Genomic DNA, 23,710 nt, shown 5'->3' on the forward strand with positions numbered 1-23,710 from the left:
GTGCTTAATTTCAAGACTTCAATTTTCTTCACAAATAAAAAGATAATGTGTTATTGTCAACACACTTAAGAATATGAAGAATAGCTTATGAATAAATTAATTGATTAAGCATTCAACACACAGTAGACCTTGGACTAGGATGTGAGTGTTGAGGGTAAAGGACCCACATTCAAAAGGCTTTGGGTGCTCTCTAGGAAAAAAAGGGAATACACAGGATTGGTGCTCATAGTTGTCAAGATTCTGGTGTGTGTGTGTGTGTGTGTGTGTGTGTGTGTGTGTGTTGGGGGGGGGGGACCAAAACAACATCACCACCAAAACAAAAGATTGTGAAGTGTTTTGAACTTCATCTTTTATCATTGTGGTAGCTCCTAAGACAGCTTTAAGGGATTTTTAAAAAGGAATTATTACCAAGAATAAGGTAAAAATTATCCCAAATTTAACCTGAGATAGAATCTTTTGTCTGCTATAAATTGTAACTTTCTTATAGGAAGAAATTTGTTTATGATATAACAAAGCATTCTTTTGACAAACCTAATTTTTCTGGGTAAATTAATTCCCTTCCCATCTAGTTAGCAGTCAAGAATTTAGTAACTTTTAAGTGCATCACTCTTTTTATCAACATAATTCCCCTCTCTGTACTTGTTTTAATTTAGAGAACAATTCGAGTTGGCTTTTCTCGTACAGCGATTATAATTAAGCTTTGACATGTGCCCATAACTCAATGCCAGATGTGTTGCTGTTGTTTCTTTAGCTAAAAAAGGAGAGGCTACAATTCCTACAGAGAAGGGCCCCCGAAGGACCTGGTGATGGTGGCTTCAAGAATAAGAAGAAAAACATCCTTATCTCTACTGTTTAGAAGAAAAGGGGAGCCCCAGGGGAGAGTGCGCCCAGAGACAGGGTGGGAATAACTAAGGGCCCCTGGCAGGCCTGGTGATGAGGTCGGTTGCTGAGCAGAGGCAGGGGGAGGGCGTGGGATGGTAAAATTTGAGGACAGAAAACAAAGAACACAAAATGAAGGATCAATGAAGAAGCACGCTGGAGTTCGGTTTTGTTTGCGTCTCTCTTCATCAGATTATCAGTTTACCCTTCAGAAAACAGCACCTTTGAGTGGTTTCAAAGATGCCATTTAAACGTGGCTTTTCCCCTTCCACTTCAGTCTGCTGGGACAAATCACCATTTCGCGCACAGACAACTTTGACACTATAAAAATCGAACAAGGCTTTCATACAACACTAGCCTGTCCATTTGTCTTCATCCAACCTTCTCTCTCACCTCTACGGGGTCCCCGTCCTCCTGTCTGCCCCTCCTTGCCTGGCCCGCGGAAAGCCTTCTGAACTCTCTCCGTGTCCTACACACTCCACAAAGACACACGCACCGTGTCCTTTGAAGTCTGACCCGTCATATTTCTGTGCCTTTACTGAAACCCCACGCTTTCACGTTGGAAGGTTCCGGTGCACACCGAGAACGGTGCCGTAGCTAACCACACTGCGGAGCCAGGGGCCACCGGTTCACAAGTCCACTCCGGTCCCTCGCACCAGGACTAACTGCGGGCTCGGAGGAGCGCACGTCACGGTCGCCGAGACGCAGGCCACCCCGGCCGGCTCGCCCGCCTCCGCAGGTCCCTCGGGCGAGCTCCGCGAGGCCAGCCGCCGCCGCCGCCGAGTGAGCGAGCGCCACGAAGCGACTGCCACGTCAGGCCGACCTCACAGACCCGGCGCGGGCGGTGACGCGGCGGCGCGTGGGCTCTGACGTCAGCGCCGCAGGCCGTCCGCAGCCCGGCGCCCCGCTCGGCGACGCCCCGGCGCCCGGCCTGCCCTCAGGGAGGCGGACCCCGCGGCCTCGCGCCTCGCCCGCGGTCGGGCGGGACTGGGCGGTGTCCCCGGAGGCCCTCGCCAGGCGCGTCCGCCGCGCGAGACCCGGGCAGCCGCGGCGCCGACGGGAGCGGCAGCGGGAGGCCCGTCATGGAGACCCGCTACAACCTGAAGAGCCCGGGTGAGCGGGGCTGGGGCGGCGGGCGGGCTGGCGGGAGGGCGGGCGGGGGCCCCGGAGTCCCCGAGCGGCGCCTCGGCCGGCTCGTGTCCGCCGGCTCTCGCGGCCGCTCCGGGTTCGCGCTTTACGCGAGGCCGCTGCGGGTCCCGGGATGCAGGCCGCAGGGCGGGGCGGCCGCTGCGGATCCCCAGAGCTGCTGTCGCCCCTTAGCTCCTGGCCGCTCCTTCCCAGGCTCTGCGGAGGGGAGCTGGAGACAGTCAAGCCAAGGGCAGGTGTGAAGGCGACGTCAGCGGGTAGGACTGAACATCCCCGGGCTGCCGCATCCTTAGTACCCCCTCCGTCGCTGCCGACGAACTTTTGTTGGGTGTTTGACTCACGTTGGAGGAATCTGTCGTTGGAATATCCCATTTCAGTATTTGGAGGCGAATAGGATTATAGACATAAAGCGAATGTCCTGGAACTAAACTACTTGAGAATTAACCATGATTGGTGGGGTGCACTGCTAATATGTCTGAATTCACGCAGAGAATTTCTTTCCTTCATTTAATGTCCCAGACAGCTCCGGCCTCCAGTTATTTTCTGGTGCATTAAAAACAATGCAAAAAAAAAAATTTTTTTTTTTTAAAAACTCCGTTGTTTTTTATCAGTTGTCTAATATTAAGGCAGGCGTGACACGAATTACTGGATTCTGTACATAGTATTTACCCTAAATGTACCTTGATAATTTGTAAGAGAAGAAACTCTCAGCACTGAATAATAAACCCCAGTGTATTGATGATCCTTGAACTAGAACTCTTGCTGGGGTTTTTTTTGTTTTTGTTTTTGTTTTTGTTTTTCTTTTCCACACTGCTCCTTAGTTTGGACTTTTAAAGTCTAACATCCTTATGGAATGTTGTGAATCTTTGATTAGAAAAAAAAAATTCAGAATATAGAAATGAAAAGCCCAAGGAATTTGACTGAACAGAATGTTGTTAAGCTTGAATACTGACAAGTAAGTGTCCTTAGGGACCGTCATGTTATAGGGGATTGCTTTAAAATTTGGCCATATGCCTGTGCAAGGATGACATTTACACATTGTTTTCTTTATTAAGAAATGTTCTACTCACCCTACATACTATCTACAGATCCCCTCCTCCTCCCTCCACCCACCCACGGCTGAATTTTAATGGGACCACATTCTCTATCTTCATCCCAGCACTTAAAACCTGAAGAATTAAAAAGAGAGAAAGTAGAAATGCTTACGCTTTACCATTTTCATGCCAGAGTGGTTGAATTAGTTGGACTTTAAAAATGAAGCTGTGTGGTAAGTTGTACAGTACTCCTTGGTCACATGGTTGCTCTAGATCAGCAGAGGCGAATGCCCAGCGAACAATGCCTCCAGAAATGTTGTCAGGAAATTGCTCAATCTTTTTTTTTTTTTTTTAATAATTTCTTTTTATTTATTGATTTATTTTTTAAATGTGCATTGGTGTTTTGCTTGCATGTTTGCCTTTATGAGGGTATCAGATTCCCTGGAACTGGAGTCACAGACAGTTTTGAACTGGTTTGTAGGTACTGGGAATTGAACTCAGGACCTCTGGAAAAGCAGCCAATGTTCCTAACCTCTGAGCCATCTCTCCAGCCTCAAATTGCTCAATCTTGATAGGTTATTGTACTCAAGGTTATGATACAATTTAAGCAACTTTAGAAATTAATACATTTCTAGCTGAGTATGGTGGTATGTGCCTTTAATTCCAGCATTTGGGAGGCAGAGAGGTAGGCAGATCTCTGTGAGGTCCATCCTGGTCTACATAGCGAGTTAATACATTTCCAAAGTATGTTGAGCTTTGGTTGACATTTGTATCTGTTTATAAATTCCATCCTCTTTTTGGTCTCCTCAAAGATGATGGTATTCTAAAAGGAAAGTTTTAAAAAAATCTTCCCTGTTGGTATAGACGATTTTGATATAATAGAGAGGGTGAATTAGATGAACTGTAGTATTTGTTATCATGCTGAGAAGCCTGGTGATACTGCTTGCTTTGTTTCCTTCTCCAACCTTTGTTACGTGTAGATTAATGACTATGGGACAGGAAGTAATTTAAACATCTCATTTCCTATCTCAGAGATGGGTGGGAAAATTTAAGCGAAGACAGTCCAGTTAGAGGTTAACTGTTGTACTGTGTAGTGGTAACTTTGCTCAGCTTGTAGAGGTACCCTGTTTCCACCAGGAACCTGTTCATACTGTGGGTCACTGAAGCCTCACGCTAGTAGACTTCTCACTCTACTCAGACCCATCTCAGTTGTGAGCATAGAACGGTAGTGACTGAACATTTTCACAGATTTCCCACAGACTGAAAAAGTCTCTTGAGCTATAAAAACAAAACGTACCGAGAGCCTCGCCTTCAAACTTGTCTATTTCCTGAAAATCCATATCCCATGGAATCACAGCACGCGGGGAGCATGCTGCCAACTAGTCTGTCACTGAGATATGCTCAACACCGGGGGCAGCTTCAGTTTCTTGGTTGGCTGCTTGACCTGTACCCCTTGTGGTGGAAGGTGTCATTGTCATCACCAGATCCGTTAAAACACAAACTTAATCACTTCCCAGATCGCCAGTGTTTCAGCAGTAACAGCAGTTTCATGGATGAGGTTGGTCAGGACTTGAACCTCTTAGGCTCCTGTGCATTTTCCCCTGAACCACCCTCCAGATGTTACGTCTCCATCCCTGTTGGATCCTCTCTTTGGAATGCTTTCCATTTAATCCAGCTGAAATTCCTATTATTTCAAGCTTCTATAAGGTTTAACCTTCTTAGCTTCCTTAGGTGGGCTAGGTTGTCCTTAAACTTAGCTCATACCCCATCAATACTGTCAATGCCTTGTAATTTTTTTCAAGTGTTCTAATTGCTAAAAGCTTGTGAAGGCAGAAAGTTAGTCTTTTTCTCTCTCCATTCACATTTTTGAAATGTTTTTTTTTTTTTTTTAATTAAATTTTTTTTTTTTTTTTTTCGAGACAGAGTTTCTTTGGAGGCTGTCCTGGAACTCACAGAGATCCACCTGCCTCTACCTCCCGAGTGCTGGAATTACAGGCATGCGCCACCACTGCCCGGCAAAAATTATTTTAATTTTATGTGTAGGAATGTTTTGCCTGAATATGTCTGCACTGTGTGTGTGTGTGTGTGTGTGTGTGTGTGTGTGTGCCTGGTGTCCATTGAGGCCAAAAGAAGGGGTTGACTGGCTGGAACTGGATTATGGTCCTCCATGTGGGTGCTGGGAATCAAACCTGGATCATTTAGAAGAGCAGCCAGTGCTCCCAACTGCCGAGCCATCTCTCCAGCTCTCTGTTTGTGTTAGCATTTCTATATTTAGTGTGTGTGTGTGTGTGTGTGTGTGTGTGTGTGTGTGTGTGTAGGCACTCAAGGAGATCAGAGGACATCTCAGTGGCATCACATCTCTCCTCCATCTTGTGGAACTCAGAAATCAAACTCAGGTTGTCAGGCTTGTCATATCGGTGACAAGTGCCTTTACCTACTGAGCATCTCTCTGGCACATCTTCAAACTTTTTTTTTTTTAAAGTAAATACCTTTGCAGCATTTTTGTAAGCAAAAACATTAGTTCTTAAACTTTTTCTAACATGCCTTCTTTCTGAGAACAGGCAGTTGGGAGCATCATTTAGGGTTCACATTTTTAATATACCTGCCTCCTGAAATTACCATGTCTTGGGGACTGATGATATTAAGCTATGGACTTTCCAAGAGAAATTGATGTTTGGAAGACATTGGCCTATAAAAGATCCCTTTATTTGTATGTTTTTGGTCCAAATGTAGTGTAAGTTCAGTGAATCAGCTGGGCAGAGGAAGAGGGCAAATGCTGGCCATGGAGCCTAAAGTCTCGGTCCAGAGAGACCGAGTGCCTCCATAAAAGCAAGACTTAAGGGCGGGAGAGCAGCCGGCATTCCCTCTCTGACTGATGTCGTCCGCACAGTCAGAGAGCTCTAGGGGTTGAAGCAAGAGATGGGCTGTCGGGAGGAACGGCCTAGTCACCTAGCCCTGGTTGTCTGGCAGCACCGTGTACCTTGACATTCCGTAGATTCCTTAGGCATCAATAGTTTTATTTAGCTTTACAGCAGGAATGCAGTGATTAATTTCTGTCTTGATTACTTTTCTGTTGCTGTGATCAAATGCTCTGACAAAAGCAACTGGGGAGATCAGGTTTCTTTCTGGATCACAGTGCATTGTAGTGGGAAGTCGTGGCAGCAGGGTCTTGAGGCTGTAGTCACATGGCATCTAAAGTCAAAATGCAGAAAGAAAGTAGTGAGTGCTTATGTTCAGCTCCCTTTTTCCATCACACACACACACACACACACACACACACACACACACTCCCTCTCTCTCTCTCTCTCTCTCTCTCTCTCTCTCTCTCTCTCACTCACTCACAGTCCGGGGTCCTAGCTGAGGGAATGGTGCCATCCCACAGTAGGTGGGTCTTTACACTTCAATAATCAGATCAAGGTAATCTCTTGTGATCATAACCAGAGCCTTATCTCCCAAGTAATTCATCAAATTGACAGTTGAAATTAACCATTATAATACTGGGTTGTCAACCTGACAGTATCTGGAATACCTTGGAGGTGGACCTCTGAGCATTTCCTGTGAAGGATTATATAGGTTAGGTTAACGTTATCTGTGGAGGCACCATTCTGTGATCGAGCTCTGGATTGATACAGAAAGGAAACATGAACTGAGTTGTAGCATTCCTCTGTTTCCTGACTGTGATGTAGTGTAACCAGCCAGCTACTGTGTGATTTCCTTACCATGAAGAACTGTACCTTGTGAGCAAGGATAAACTCTTCCTTAAATTACTTTTGTCATTGTGTTTTATTACAGCAACAGGAAAAGTAATACAAAAGGATTTCAGTCCTTTTCCTTAAAAATTATTCTATTTGTACTGGCTGATTTTATGTCAACTTGACACAAACTAGAGTCAGAGAGAGGAAGGAGCCTCCATTGAGCAAACGTCTTCTTAAGACCCAGCTGTAAGACATTTTCTTAACTAGTGATCAGTTGGGGAGGGCCCAGCCCATGGTGGGTAGTGCAGTCCCTGGGCTGCTGGTCCTGGGTTCTATAAGAAAGTAGGCTGAGCAAGCCAGGAAGCTGCAGTCCTCCATGGCCTCTGCATCAGCTCCTGCCTCCAGGATCCTGCCCTGCTTGAGTTCCTGTCCTGACTTCCTTTGGTGATGAACAGCAATGTGGAAGTGTAAGCTGAATAAACTCTTTCCTCTCTAACTTGCTTTTTAGTTACGGTGTTTCATTGCAACAGTACGAACCCTAACTAAGACATTATTATTATTATTATTATTATTATTATTATTATTATTATTTATTACTGTGTGTGTAGGCGTGTGTGTGCCAGGGTGAATGTGTGGAGGTCCTGTGTCAGATGTCTTCCATCTTGTTGCTGTGGACTCTTCCTTGCTGTTTGTGCTGTGTGCTGTAGTTGGCTGCAAGCTTCCAGGTGCTCTTCTTTCTCCACCTTGTCTTACCACGGTGGTGCTGGGTTTACAAACACGCATTCCACTGCCACTAGCTTTTTATGGGAGTCCTGGGGCTTGAACTGAGATCTGATGAATCATCCTACCAGCCCTCAGCCCCTCTCCTTGGGAGGCCTTTGCACACTGACCTTTTCAACAAAAATGGATATTTATTGTTTATTTTTCATACCATTAAGCTTTTCTTTGAATAAAGAATTTTGTCTTGTCAAGTTCATTTTAAAAACATTATCAGTCACAGTTCCAGATTTTTTGGAAGAGAAACGATGGAAACTAACAGTCATTTTCAGTTTGCATACTTTCTGTTCTAAGCTCTGAGAGGCCACAGTGAAGTAGACCCTTGCAATACTTAGCAGGAAAGACAGGGGTTACACGGGTGCTGCAGGTACAGTGTCATGACAACCAACACGATTGGCTGTTAGAATCATTTAAAGAGGATTCCTAGTCTCTGTCCTGTCTCAGACACTTTGATTTGCCCAGGTAGAATCTCTAGTCCCTCTGAGGAAGGACAGGTAAGTATCAAGTGGACCTTCCTGAAGAAATTACTTAAAGGCCAGGCATGGTGATGCATGCCTTCAATCCCAGCGCTCAGGAAGCAGAGGCAAGTGGATCTCTCTCTGAGTTCCAGGTCAGCCAAGGCTGCATAGTGAGCCCTGTCTCAGAAAACAAAACCAAAATGAAATAAGACCACAATAACAAAAGGCATTGCTTATATGTGGGAGCCAGTCTAGATGGTGATGCGTGTCAGAACAGCTAGCTGAGGAAACACTAATAAGGAGGCCTGGAGTGGAGAGAGAAGGTGGGGTGTGTCTGAGAAATGACCAGAGTTGAGTGTCTAGAATTTGGAGGGAGAGGTTGTGTCAAATGTGTATGTTGTAATACGGATGTTTTCGTGCTGTTAATACTGACTGCCTTCCAATTCTAAGCTCCTTGATGACCCAGAGTTTGAAGATTGTAGCTGTTACATTTAGCTCCTAGTAAGTATGGGAAGTATTTAATAAATGGGTAAATTCCCGACCATAAGGATTCACTTCAGAGTAGGAGATGGAAAAGAATCCTAACAATTATGAAGTAGAACAGTGGCTCAAGAATGTAGTTTTTGTTGCTTGAAACAGTCTTGCTCTGTGGCCCAGGCTACCCTCAACCTTGAAATCTCCGTCTTGACCTCCTGAGTTCAGGGGTTACAGGTGTGTGCCATCACTCCTGGCTAGGAACTTTCTTTTTAAAGCCTAGATTTAAAAAATCCTAGACACTCCTCAGCTCCCCCTCGCCCCCCAAAAAATCCTAGACACTCCTCAGCTCCCCCTCACCCCCCCAAAAAATCCTAGACACTCCTCAGCTCCCCTTACCCCCCCCAAAAAATCCTAGACACTCCTCAGCTCCCCCTCACCCCCCCAAAAAATCCTAGACACTCCTCAGCTCCCCCTTACCCCCCCAAAAAAATCCTAGACACTCCTCAGCTCCCCCTCACCCCCCAAAAAAATCCTAGACGCAGATGAACTAGTGTGGAAAGCAGCGCCAGATTGACCTGGTTCTTGCATGGGAGTTGCTTCCCCGTTAGCCTGTCTATCTACCACACTCTAACCTCTCCTTTGTATGTTCACTTTACCTCTTCTACCTGTTCCTACCCATCTGTAGAGCTATCTGCTTTCTATTTGCTTGTTTTAAAACTACCTGATTTTCTTTCAAGGGCAAATACCTGACCTATTTTCTTCTGTCTGCTCTCTGTAGACCAGGCTGGCCTCGAACTCACAGAGATCCCTTGAACTCACAGAGATCCACGTGCCTCTACCACCTGAATGCTGGGATTAAAGGCGTGCACCACCACCACACCTAGCTAGAAAGGTTTTTACTAGCTTGTGCTGATCACTTGGAAAAGCATGTTTTAAATATCTCCATTGTATGGATTTTCTTTCAGCTGTTAAACGGTTGATGAAAGAAGCAGCAGAATTGAAAGATCCAACAGATCATTACCACGCTCAGCCTCTGGAGGTTAGTGTCTGTCTCTGTCCAGAGTGCTGCAGGACTCAGTGTCTCAGATGACTCAGAACTACGTTTCCATTGCTTTGAGCTGTTGATGTGTTTCGTTGTTTATTGATCTGCTTTATTCTGTTGATGACTGTTTTGTTAGCCTTTCATCAGGCTCCTTAGGCAACCTGACCCAGGGACTCTGTGAGTGCATTTCAGATGCTAACTTAGGGTTTAGTGTGGAGGGAAGGTAGTAGAAAGAACCCCACACCCTACTCTCTCTGCAGCTACCCTAGGCTTTTGACACAGGCACCTCTACCTCCGTCTGTCTGTGAGAGGACAGTGCTGACTGCATAGTCAGGTTTCCATGGTAACAGAGAAGACTTAATATGATGTGTAAGAACTTGGCAGTTTGGAAAGTGACTTGATAACTGTGTAATGACATATAGCCAGTCTGTTAATATTACTAATCAGTTATACATAATGAAGAATACTTTTTAAAGATTTGCTAAGAAAGCTTAAATTTATACTAATGATTTGACTATTTCCACTAATTGGTATTTTTGAGGCATTAATTTCCAATTTAATTAAATAAATCTTACTTATGAATATATAATTGGACTTAGAAATTTTTAATTTTTAAATTTAAATTTTAGATCAAATTAAATATTTGATTTAAAAATACTTTAACTTCTATGAAACAAAAATTTATATTAAATAATACCTTTTTACTTATGACTTGAGGCATTTTGAGCGTTTAGAGACTATTAGCACTATTAGGAAGCATTTGATTCTCCTCGCCTGACATTTTTAATGTTACTATTAATAAAAATGATAAAGTGTTAAAATGTTGTTGATCCTGTGGATTCTTGTTTTTGTTTAGGATAACCTTTTTGAATGGCACTTCACAGTTAGAGGGCCCCCAGATTCCGATTTTGATGGAGGAGTTTATCATGGACGAATAGTGCTCCCACCAGAGTACCCCATGAAACCACCAAGCATTATTCTGCTAACGGTAAGAGCTCTTGGCTTTTACAGTGTTTGCAGATTAACTTCTCTGGCCATCTGCAAATGTGGTCAGCATATTTATAAGAAATGAAGTAGAATATTGTTCTGATTTTGCCTTCAGAGCCTGGGCCATAGAAGTGCAGTATTTTTTCCTCAGAATAATTTCGAGGAAGCTGATGCATCTGTGAAGTACTGGTGATGCTAGTGAACATGTAAATGTCACAGCACAGTTGTTAGGATTCAGTGACTTAATGTGTGAGGAGTGCTAGGAATGTTGCATGTGATGATACTGTGAGTAGAGCTCAGAGTCACCGCCTCTCCGATTTTCTGTCCATCTCGCCTCATTTTCATAAGTTTCTTCATATTTGCAACAAACTATAATATCTGTCTCACTGATCTGACATGGAAATGAAAGATCAGCATCCTGTAATAGCTCTTAGGGCCTGCCGCAGACACCTTAATAAATGTTATTATATTTCTGTTTAGATCTCAGAATTTCTACCTTTGTGTGATGTCTTTTCATGTCAAAGAAGACTATTGATATATTAACTCTCTTGGTTGCTAAACTTTCCTACCCTCACTCATGTTTAATTTTTTCCTAACCATGAAAAATGCAACACACATACACACACACACACATACACACACCACACACTCCCCACACACACACCCCTTTTTGTTGCTTTATTTTTCTCTTTGATAACCTTACTCTTGTGTAGGCTATTACAGTCCAGTTTCAGGAATGTTCTCTGTTGAAACATTCTTTTTCTGCTTATCTGAGACCTGCCAGGGCTTCTCAGTCTTTATCCTGTTCCACCCAAGTCTTCTCGTGGACTCACGGATAGCGCTCTGTGACAGGAGGTGTTATCCGTGACGGCAGACTAGCTCAGCTGCAGCCTGACTCTGGAGAGTACAAGGCATTTGTTTTAGGGTCACTGGTCAGGGTCCTGACTAGCCCTTTCCATCTCACCCCATGTAGGTTATGTATTGTCTTAGGAATTTAGTTTTGTTTCTGTCTGATGGATGTTGTTCGTGGCAAATACAGCTACATCCTAAGTTCCTGGCCTGTAGACGCTGCTCAACAAGCACTGAACATGATGCTAATTGTTGGTGTTGGCATGGAGGCCGGGGCAGCCCTTCAGGCTCCAGTGTCAGGACTCATTTCAGTTGGCTGGGAGAAACAAGCAGTCTGGAGAAAGGGGCTGGTATATGTGGGGGTTGTGTGTGCGTATGCATGCGCAATAAGCAACAGCTCTTTACCAGTAGTTAACCAGTGGATCAGTTGGATTTACCACTCTGAAAAGCAGCCCTGCCCTCCTCAGTGGTCAGTATTGCCTTCTTGCTTGCTTCATTTCTTAAAAATGTCACTTCCTATTTTGATGCAGCAAATGTTTACTGACATGACCCAGGCGTGTTGATGAGGCAGGACTGAGTCAGCCTCTGACCAGGGAGTGTTGCTTCTGCCTTGGTGCCTTTTCCTTTCTCACCTTCCTCCTCAGTGCTGTGGCTACTTCCCTGCTCAGGATTGCACTGCTTCTTATCTGTGTGAAATAACTTCGGTGGTCACCTCTGACAGGAGAGGTGCCAAGAGTCTTCATCTTCTACTTCTACCTTCCTGCTACATGTCATTGGTGGCTTTCCTATCAAGCCATCAGATCCATGTCCAAACCAGTTCATTATCAGAAACTTGTGGCCCACCCCCTCTCGTCTCCTTCCCAGGGGTCCAGAAGAGATGCTACCAACAGCGGGAATAATCTGAGGGAATGAATCTAAGTACACTGAGTTCCACAGGCCCTTTACTTTAGTCCTTTGAGATAAGATTCTATCTACACAGCTTCAATTCTGTACTCACACTTTGCTCCTGTCTGTCCCTTTTCCTCCTGTCCGATCCTCGTTCTAACTAAGCTCTTTTTGCCTCGTCCTCATCTTCATCTTCATTTTTCTCCATCTTGGTTCCTTCTGGTTCAGAACTGGTCCACCACCTCATCAACCGTAACTCTCACAATACAATGCAAGGCTTCCAAGGTCCCCACAAGAGCAGTAAGTTAGCTTCATTTGCAACCCAAAAGGAGTTGGGGTCAGATAAGGCCTGGGGTAAGTCAGAAAGGGAATTTATATGCTCAAGATATATTCTTATAAGTGATTAGGTGAAATGTTATGAGTTTATCGTAAATGTACTCAAACTGCAACCTTTTTTTTGGGGGGGGGGGTGTTTCGAGACAGGGTTTCTCTATGTTTTGCGCCTTTCCTGGAGCTCACTGTGTAGACCAGGCTGGCCTCGAACTCACAGAGATCCGCCTGCCTCTGCCTCCCAAGTGCTGGGATTAAAGGTGTGCGCCACCACTGCTGGGCTCAAACTGCAATCTTACAGGTGGTTAGGTCAAAGAGTCTGTGAGTCACTAACATGTAACTGCCTCTATTTCTATGTCACCATATACTGGCAGGGCAGGGTAACTGCTGGGAGTAGGAAACCTGCCTGTGCCTTCACTGCACCTGGTATGCAAAAAACCCTTTTGTTCTGAGTCAATTGCTCTGAAATGCTGCTTGGGCTTTAAGAGGAAGGAGGGTCTGCGTTTCATTTGCACAAGAAACAAAGCTATGGACCTAAGTTCCCCTGTCTCCTAGACCTGGGAGACAGGCTGTTTATCTTAATTCTGGAGACTCAGCAATTGGTCTAAAATGCTTTGTCCTTTCTGCTTTTGACTTTGGATGCTAGAGAAGTATATTAGATAAAATACACTGTTAGAAGTTCTTGGGGAAGGTATGAGAGCACACAAGAAATTCATAGCAGGAAACAGCTGATACATTAAAAGCCGAATAACACCAAATACTCCTTGAGATTTGGTTTCCTGTGGAAGAATCCCCTGATTCCTCCAGCCATAGCTTTACCATATTCATGTGAATTCTTACTACATTCCTGCAACTCGTAGTAATTCAACTCTGCTCTTCCTTGACCACATTTTATCTAATTAAACGGCATCAACCTTCTGAAAAACTGCTCCTGTCTCAAAGTCTCCTTTCCAACTAGTCAAGTGAGTTTGGCCTCTTATGACAGTATCTTCTCTTTATGAAAAACCTAGATCTGTTGTAGGCACAGGGCATAGCATCAGTAAATCTTTACGTGCTAATTATTTAAATTCCAATCATGCTGCTCAGTCTCAGAAAGGTGCTAATACACCCTCTAAAAAACATTATTATTTATTCAACATTTAACAAATATTTTTTTGTATGTCTGTATCTCTTTATTAGAGTTTAATTCTCAAATATTATCTTTAAAATTATTACTCATTTATAAATATAAGTATTTATTCTTGGAAAGCAGAAGGATTACATAGACTTTTGCAGTTTTTAAGATGTGTTCTGTATTTCTAAGGCTAATGGACGATTTGAAGTAGGCAAGAAGATCTGCCTGAGCATCTCAGGGCATCATCCTGAAACCTGGCAGCCCTCATGGAGCAGTGAGTACTAGTGAATATAAGCTCACATCATTGTATTCAGTTCAAAATAATGAATTATAATACACCTTTGAGAGTAAAGATGTTTGGATAATATATGATACCATTGAAAAATTAATAAAAATACTTTTCCATTTCTAGGTTGGTACAGTACTTTAATAACCTCTCACTTAGATTTTCTAAAAACCTTCAGATCTTTTTTTTTTCCCCAAGTAAATCTAGTTCCCTTTAAAATTTTTATTGTGTGCAGATGTGTATGGAGGCCATTAATTGTTGTAGGGTGTCTTCCTTTATTCTCTTCTACCCTATTTTTTGAGGCACATTTTGTCAAACTTGCTGACCAAGCAAGCCCCAAGGAGCCCCTGTCTCTGCTTCCCTAGAACCAGTTAGAGTGTGCACTGCTGTGTCTACCTGCTCTTTTTTATTTCTTAAAACAATCACAGGGAGCATGGGTGCTGGAGACCAAGCCTGGGTCCCTGTGCTTACACTGCTGAGCTGGCTCCCTACCCCGGCTCCTACCCCAGCCCAGCCCCTACCCCACCTCCTACCCCAGCCCACCTTCTACCCCAGCCCACCTCCTACCCCAGCCCACCTAACCCTTTCACTGAATTGACATTCATTTTCTGTTTCAGTAAGGACAGCATTGCTGGCCATCATTGGTTTTATGCCAACTAAAGGAGAGGGAGCCATAGGTTCTCTAGATTACACACCCGAGGAGAGAAGAGCACTTGCCAAAAAGTAAGTTTCTTGTTAGGGCTGAGTGGTATTAGTGGTTAAGGGTCCAACCTTAGCATTGTAGAAATCAGTTCTGCACATTTCCTTGGAGTGATCAGAATATAAAAATGGATCTCCTGATATTTTTATAGTATTGTGGATCAGTCCTGGGGTTCACTTCATGTCAGGCAGGTACTGTTCCACTAAGTTGTATTACCAGCCCAACTAGGTCATTCTTTCAAAAGTAGTTGATGAGCTGGAAAGATGGTTCAGTGTTTAGCACTGGCTGCTCTTCCAGAGGACCCACATTATGGCTCATAATGGTCTGTAACTCCAGCCCCATAGGAGCCAATTACCTCCCTCTTCTGTTCTCTGTGGGCACAGGAACACATGGTGCACAGACATGCATGCAGGCACAACACCCACACACATAAATAGAATAATAACAATTAAAGTAACTGGTAACATTCTACTAAGATTTGGTTTACTCCTGTGGGAGATGTATCTCCTGGAAGGCATTACTTACTGGCCCTTTGTCCCACTTTGGTTGGCATCACAGGTAGAAAGAGCCAGAGTCATTATTTATTTGTAGCTGTCTGTAAGATCAGCTCCCAGGGGTTGGAATGAAACCCACTGTATCTTTGTAACAACTTACATAGCTTATAGTAGATATCTAATAAATAATCTGGGATAAAATAAAGAAAAATTTTGTTAGGTAGTGATATGGTGATATTGCCCTCTTTTAGTTTTTTGTTTTTGTTTTTTCTTTTTGGTGTATTTTTATCTATATAATCAATAATTCATTCAATTCAAAGTACCATTTCCTTTCTAGCTGTTCTGGGACTCATTATGTAGACCAGGCTGGCTTTGAACTCGAAGAGTTCTGGGATTAAAGGTGTGTGTCACCAAGCCTAGCATAAATTTTTTTTGTCTTTTTGTTTTTTGACACAGGGTTTCTCTGTGTAGTCCCAGAGCTCTGTAGCCCAGGTTGGCCTTGAACTCACAGAGATCCACCTGCCTCTACCTTCCGAGTGCTGGAATTAGAGGCATATGCCACTACCACCCAGCTCATAAACTCTATTTTTAATTGGCTTCTTTCTTGTTCACAGACTTTGAATAGGCTTATGATCTGTGTTCTTTAGGATAGTATCTTAGAGTATAATAGACAGTTATGTAGAGCTGAAGCTTATCTTTCTTCAGATAACTTTTTTGTTGTTGTTTTTCAAGGGTTTCTCTGTGTAGTTTTTGGTACCTGTCCTGGATCTCACTCTGTAGACCAGGCTGGCCTTGAACTCACAGAGATCCTCCTGGCACTACCTCCCATGTGCTGGGACTAAAGGCGTGTTTCCCCCCCCACCCCCAGCACAGATAACTTATTTTTTTAAAAATGAAACCTAAGCAGGTTTTTAATGAACACCTTTACTTTCCTCGGAACTGAGTTACTGCCCCCTCCCACAGCCCATAGGTGACCTGTAGGTGAAGTGGTCAAGTGTTCTTTTCTTTTAGGTATTCCATATTTGAATATCTTTAAAATTTTTAAAGATTTATTTATTTTATTTTTTATGTTTATGGGTGTCTTGCCTGCGAGCATATATGTCTGTGCATCGTGTGTGCAGCACCTGTGAAGGCCAGAGAGGGCGTTGGGTCTTCTAGAACTCTAGTTCCAGGTGGATGTGAGTGCTGAGATGGAACCCTGGTCCTCTGGAAGAGCACTCAGTGTTCTTAAGTGCAAGCCATCCCTCCAGCTGCGATTTGAGTGTCTTAACAAAAGAGAATGAGTTCTCAACTGTTTGATTTGTGCTCACTGAAGAACATTGTTTCCTATCAGATCACAAGATTTCTGTTGTGAAGGCTGTGGCTCTGCCATGAAGGATGTCTTGTTGCCTTTAAACTCTGGAAGTGATTCAAGCCAGGCTGACCAAGAAGCCAAAGAACTGGCGAGACAAATTAGTTTTAAGGTACTATAAACTTTGGAACAGATCCATTCATGTGGCCTTTTGTTTACTGCTGAGTTCTAGATAAAAAAGGAAAATAATACAGTTCTATTGACATGAGATTTTAGAAATAATGTTTTCTTACTACAAAACGTATAAGCTATACTCATGCAGGCATTTGGGCATAGCAGTTAAAGCTAGACTAGTGTATAAGACTGCATTCAGAGCTCATCTTTGCTGTTTACTGGCTGACATGTCAGACAAAGTACTTTACCATCATAGATATATAATATATAATAATAGTACCTCCCTGTTGGACTTTGTCAGGATATGCTAATTAACACATAGACCACGTGGATTATAGTTGCATTTAGAACTACCCCTGGTGCTTACTACATTCTAGTTCTCTTTCCCTCCGTTCCTCCCTCCTCCCCTCCCGCCCTTCCTTCCTTCCTTTCTTCTTTTATCCATTACATCCTGACCACAGTTTCACTTCCCTCCACTCCTCCCAGTCCCTCCCCCAGCCCCTGCTCTCCCCAGATCCATTCCTCCTCCATTTTCCTTCAGAAAAGGGCAGGGCTCCCAGGGATATCAACTGAACATGTCATAATAAGGTCCAGGGAGACTAGGCACGAACCCTCCTATCAAGGCTGAGGGAGGCCAGCCAGTAGGAAGCAAAGCAGTGCATCTGAAAGGAGCAGTGGGGGTAGTAATCTAGGAGGCTAGTGATGCAGCTAATACATTCATTTCTTCTTACAACACTGCTCTTGGCTGTATCTTACTTATAGGCCGAAGTGAATTCATCTGGAAAGACTATTGCTGAATCAGACGTAAACCACTCTTTTTCACTAAACGAGTCACAGGACGATTTACCTACAGCATTCCAGGGTGCTACAGCCGGCACATCGGTATGGCTCTTATCTTTGAATACACACCCACACACCACACAAATCACATCACACACATATACAACACCCCCCTACACACCCCATCCATCACACACACCACACACACACCACACACACACAAACATGTGCCACATGTACACCCCCCCACATATACACACAAATACACAAACACTCCCCCACCCACACTCCACATACAAACACCACATACACACACACCCCCTCCATGCACACAAACCCACACTATTGTTTGGAGTAAGGTAAGGTGCTTCTAGATCAAATACTGAGAATTGTTTCTCTTAGTGGTAGGATTTTAGCCCAGCTGCCCCACTAATTACGCGGTTTTGAACAAATCTTTCTGGACTTTAGTTTTTTTGTTAAGTGGAGTTGTTTGAATGAAATGGTTTCTAAGTCCTGCTGTTGTTTCAGAATGCTATGACTTCTTTAAAGTCAGTGCTGACGAGAGGTAGCTTAGGTAAAACATGCATACTCACAACTCTCTTACCGACAGTAGACACTGACTTAATAACCCCTGAGCCTCTAACTTGCCTTGGAGTAGATCTGCCTAGTGCTCTGGCTGCGCCTGGCTGTCTTCGTTTAAATTCAGTCCAGATTTGGTGAGGTCAGCAGTGCTGCCCCTCGGGAACACACTCCTCATCGAGGGGCTGGCAGCTCCGTTTGCAAGCATAGACACAGAACTTCAACTCCCCTCGCACAGCCCCGTGGAACGCTGCTGTGTGTGGAGTAAGTGACCAGGAAGTGTTAGATGAAAGAGTGAATGTGTCTTATGGTGGAGATAGCTCTGCTCTGAGCCATTGCTTCAAAAAGTGGCTCTGCACAGGTCAGCAGAGACTGATCAGAAATATTACTGGGTTGGTGCTAAATAATGAGGATTCTGAGGGAAAGTGGCTTGATTTGAACATGTATACGAGATGAACTCAGCTCTTTTGGAGTCAGTTTCGTTAGATTATTTGACTCGGTAACCACGTTTTGTATTTCCCCTCTGGTTTATAGAAGGGGTTTATTGACTTATTGAGGGAGTTGTGCACATGCCACTACGTATGTGTAGAGGGTAGAGGACAGTTTGTGGAACTCGGTTCTCTTCTACCATGTGGGACCTGGCACTAAACTTAGGTCATCAGGCTTGGCAACAGGCCCCTTTATGCATTGAGCCGTCTCACTGGCCCTGAAGGACTTAGAGGTTTCCAGAAAATGGAAAGAGAAGGTAGACGAAATCGTTTTGAGTGGTTTTCCTTCAGGGAGTAAGATGGGCATCAGTATGCTTTCAGTCTACTATCCAGTGTCTTGTTACATGTTCCAGTTACACTTATTTTAGTTTTCACTTATTTTGATGTTAATTGTCTATGCTTTTCTATAGTAAGTGGCCCAGGAAAAATGCCTTATGGCAGTTTATGTTCCTCAGTCTATCAGTTTCCCGATCCCAGGGAGTGAAGTTTGAGTAAGCCATTCTATTTTCTATTAAAACCATTCCAGGGCTGGTGGGATGGCCTAGTGGTAAAGGCATTTGTCTGTCACACAAGTCTGGCACCCTGACTTCAGTCCCTGGAACCCACATGAAAGTGGAAAGGACTGACTGACTTCACAAAGTTGTCCTCTGACTTCCACAGTGTGACATAGCACATGCATCCACACATATCATGTGCATGCACACCACAATAAATAAGTGAATGAAAATTTAAAAGCTTTCTATTTAATATAAAAGGCAATGAATTCACTCATTGTTGGTTTTACTAAATTAGTTTGAAAAAAAATCACTGTATATTGCTAGATACATAACTATGACTATAATTATTTAGATAAGAAAAAATTTAGCATTTTATAACATTTCATCGGTATTTAGCCAATGTTAACTGCCCAAAAGGTATCTGAAATATAGAAACCTAAATAAACATTATATAAGCATTTTTCGCTAAAGCACGCTAGGCATCAATTCATTAATCCCAAGAGTCTTGTGTGTGCTGAGATACTCAGTTTTCTTTCTTTATTTTGGTTTTTCGACACATGGTTTCTCTGTGTAGTTTTGGTTCCTGTCCTGGATCTCTCTCTCTCTGTAGACCAGGCTGGCCTTGAACTCACAGAGATCTGCCTGGCTCTGCCTCCTGAGTGCTGGGACTAAAGGTGTGCACCACTGCTGCCTGGCTAGTTGTCTTTTTTTAAAGACATGGTCTTGCTATGGAGTCCAAGTTCACCTTGTATTTACCTATCTTTTGCCTCAGCCTCCAAGTGTTGAGATTACACGCATGTTTTAAGGATTGTTTTCTAAATGTATTAATCATACTAATAAAGAGGTGAAGAACTATCCTAAGTAAATTTACAAACTATTTTTTAACCTAAATCTGAATGCCTTCAATAGGATATGTTAATGGTAACAATATTAGTAATGATTAACATTTAGTAAGTAATTATGTGTCATAAGCACTTTATATCATCAATCCATTTAGTCCTCACAAGTACTGAATTGGATATTATTGTCATTGTACAGATGACAGAGCTGAAGCCTAGGTTAAATAGCTGGCTTAGGAACACACATCTACTAGGCAAAGCCAGACTAGAACTAATAAAGGCTCATTGTTTTGTTAGTTTCAAACTAAGGAAAAAACAATAATATATTCAGTAAAAGCTTTAGTATGAGTCAGTCTCTTAGGCTACAGTGATATTGTCGTCAGGTTTTCCCCCAAAAAACCTGTTCCTCACCATCCAGTGGTGGCCAAGCCTTTAATCCCACCACTTGGAAGGCAGAGGCAGTCAGATCTCTGTGAGTTCAAGGCCGGCCTGGTCTACAGAGCAAGTTCTAGGACAGCTAGGGCTACAGGGCTACATAGAGAAACCCTATCTGGCTGGGTGATGGTGGTACACGCCTTTAATCCCAGCAGTCAGGAGGCAGAGCTGGGCAGATCTCTGTGAGTTTGAGGCCAGTCTGGTCTACAGAGCAAGATCCAGGACAGGCACCAAAACTCACAAAGAAACCCTGTCTTGAAAAAGAGAGAGAGAACCTGTCTCAAGGGGGAAAAAAAAAGGAAAGAAAGGGAAGAACCTGTTCCTCACTGGGTATGGTGGTACATGCCTACAGTCTTAGTACTGGGGGAGGAGGTGGAGGCAAGAGGATTCCATGTTCAAGGCCAGCTGGTTACCAGCTGTTTGTTCTCTTTAAGCCTTAGTCCATGGATCGATTGAATACATTTATGCTCTTAGCTGAGCATCAGAAGGATGCAATACATAATAATGTACCTGTATTGGCTGCTGTAACTCAGTTCACTCATTGAATGTTGTTCACTTGCTGTATGGCGTTTGTGATGATGTCACCATACAACATTGAGTTTTATGTGTCACACTCTTCAGTGGGCAGATTGTCCCTTGGAATCTAGATTGTACAAGTCTAAGTTGCAGCTCTTAACTCAGCATTGGTATTACTTTAAACTCAAACCCACCAGTAGTTTCTTTTTAACTCTGTGTTAACTACATTAAGAAACTCCAAAGAATAATTTTAAGAATTTCAGATTATCTAAGCTTTTTTCCTATGTATGCTAGGGATCAAACTCAGACCAGCGGTTTCCTCCTTGTGTTTAAAGCTGTTGCCAGCACAGAGCTTACACTCTCAATGATTAAAAGAAGAATTTGGGTTATATTATTTGATTCTTTTAAGTGTTTGTGTTTTCTCTGTTGGAAAGTATTTGAAATGTCTTGTATTTAATTCATATTATTCTGAGTAAATTATTCATTCTTGTTTCTTGTCTGAAAGGATGAGTATGTTCTAGTGGTAACAGCTACTCTCAGTGAAAGCATTAAAAGCCATTGATGCAGTCGAGACAGGTTAATGAGTCTGAGTGTAGTCCATACATTGTGTGGCTTCTTTGAATGTGCTATTGCCAGTTTTATTATCTCCAAGGCAAACTTAAGATTTTGAAGCCCTGTGTCACATTATGATTGTTTCCTGACTGAGCAGTCCTTGAGGTAACCAGAAGATGCCACCACCCAGTGCTTTGGGGGAACAGCCATGTACAAAGTTGAGCGCACCGTGGCACTCACATACCCAGGGCACTCTTGACAACACAAACTAGATACTTTTAGACTTGTGTTCAGCTCACTTGTCTGGGATTATGGGAAAGGACAAGCTGAGTTTGAAAACAAGCCCATCTTCACAATAGCAGTTGTGTTTTAAAATTGCTTCCTTACTCTGGTTGATGGGGGAGTGTTGACAGGTGAGCAAGGCCATCCTGAAGAAGTTGCATTCCTCCTACTATTTGTGACGGGTCATTTTCAAGTTGAAAGTGGAGAGCCTGCTTCTCTCCTTGGATCTTTGGAAAGCAGGGCAGTGACCAGATGCTTGGCAGAAACTGATGTTGTGTCAGCTATCTGGGGAGAAACAGCGGCAGTGCCTGTGTCTGCTGATAAATGGGCTCCTCCACCTCATGAGTGCTCACGATAGCTCATGTTTCTGGCTTATTCATCAGGGCTGGTTCCTAGTCTCAGTGTTCACATGGACCTTAGTAGATTTACCTTAGTCATATTTAATACTCTACATATTCTTAAACTGTTAATGAGTGCATATACATATACAAAATGTGGTTATTTTATTTTATTTTATTTTATTTACCAATTTCAAACAGATTTTCTTATTGTTTCCTAGTATGGAGCCCAGAATCCATCTGGAGCACCCTTGCCACAACCTACCCAACCGGCTCCTAAGAATACCTCCATGAGCCCTCGACAGCGCCGGGCCCAGCAGCAGAGTCAAAGAAGGTCTTCTACTTCCCCCGACATGACCCCAGGCCAGCCGCCCAGAGCCAACCACACTGAGCACGGCGGGTCTGCCATGCTGATCGTCATCCTGACTTTGGCATTGGCAGCTCTTATATTCCGACGGATATATCTGGCCAATGAGTACATATTTGACTTTGAGTTATAATGCTGGTTTGTGACTTAAGAGCTGAGACTCAGTTGCTTCATTAAACATTCTGCATTGGGTATAACCTAAGGATTGTTTACAAAAAGATTATTTTGTATTTACCCTTCACTCCTTTTTAATCGTTATAAATTCATTGTGCTATAGGCAGACATGCAGGCTGTGGCCCAGCAGTTGTTGCTTAGATTAAGGGACTGGAAGCCACGGTTCCTTGTCTTACTATTTAATCTACTTCAAAACAAGTAACCTGTTGTGGTTGCTCACACCCACGCTGCTTTTCCGTAGATTTGCAATGCTTTTCTGTGTAGTCCTTTGGAGTTTTCAGATAAAAGGCGGTGTTTTTACATCTGGAGTATTACTGGTTACTCAGTATCACTGACTGAGTACTATCTCTAGTTCTGTAGAATGAGAGGGATAAAGAATGGCAGAGGGAGGGCAGATTGCTCATTAGCTTCTTGAAAAGTGTCCTTTATAGGAGAGGCTGGGATTGCCCATTCTGTGATCTTTGTATTTGAGACTTTGTTCGGTGAGAATAATTTTATTTCAGACATTTATGAAGATCTTTGTTACATTTTTGTTTTGGATATTACTTGAAGAGAAAAGACTTTGTAGCCACTTTGATATGCTGTTATCACTTCTGATGTGCACACAAATGAAAAGAAAACAGGCCTTCATAACCCTGTCATATGGGGGAAAGGGTCCATGCCAAGAAATAGTTTGATATTTTCTTTCACAAGTTAGGTGAGGAGATCATAAAATTTGAATATTTGCTCTGCTTTCATTTGTATATGGTTGGAATTATATGCCCAGCTCTGTAATCACTATAGGTTTTAATTATTCTAGGAATATGCATAATATTCAAATTTTAATAGAAAAACTCAGGGCCTAAGAGAGATTAAAAACAAACCAACTTTTATTTAGAATTGTTCACTAATCAAAGCCAAGAAAGATTTTAGTGGAAAAGTTTATCTGTCCCTTGGTGCCAGCCAGTCCCCCAGATGCTGACATCTAATTTTGTCATCACAGTGCCTAGTGAGACCACTTGAGGCAATGCTGCCAGCAGCATGTTCTTTGAGCAACCTGAGGGAGCTCTTGAGGGTCCTGTATTAATGATGTACCTGGGAAATATAGGCAGTCCCCAGCTTTTAAATATATCATGCTCTCAAAGCCCATTTATAAGCTTTTTTTTTTTTTTTTTTTTTTTTTTTTTTTTTTTTTTTAAGACAACTGAGTATAAATGGTATTTGGGTTCTGGGTCAGTACACAAAGGTTAGTTAGCTCATACATAT

The 23,710-nt window shown here is 43.1% G+C and overlaps 1 protein-coding gene across 1 annotated transcript; it reads left to right on the plus strand.

The window, feature by feature from the left end:
- The first annotated feature begins 1,729 nt into the window (after positions 1-1,729).
- Positions 1,730-23,619, plus strand: Ube2j1 (ubiquitin conjugating enzyme E2 J1). Its single transcript, XM_036178777.1, has 8 exons — positions 1,730-1,992; positions 9,432-9,505; positions 10,365-10,496; positions 13,863-13,947; positions 14,577-14,682; positions 16,487-16,616; positions 17,381-17,500; positions 22,146-23,619. The coding sequence occupies exons 1-8, from the start codon at positions 1,962-1,964 to the stop codon at positions 22,422-22,424; spliced, it is 957 nt and encodes a 318-aa protein (XP_036034670.1). The 5' UTR covers positions 1,730-1,961; the 3' UTR covers positions 22,425-23,619.
- The last annotated feature ends 91 nt before the right edge of the window (positions 23,620-23,710 follow it).

The sequence above is a fragment of the Onychomys torridus genome, chromosome 2 (assembly GCF_903995425.1).
Source record: "Onychomys torridus chromosome 2, mOncTor1.1, whole genome shotgun sequence".
NCBI lineage: Eukaryota > Metazoa > Chordata > Mammalia > Rodentia > Cricetidae > Onychomys > Onychomys torridus.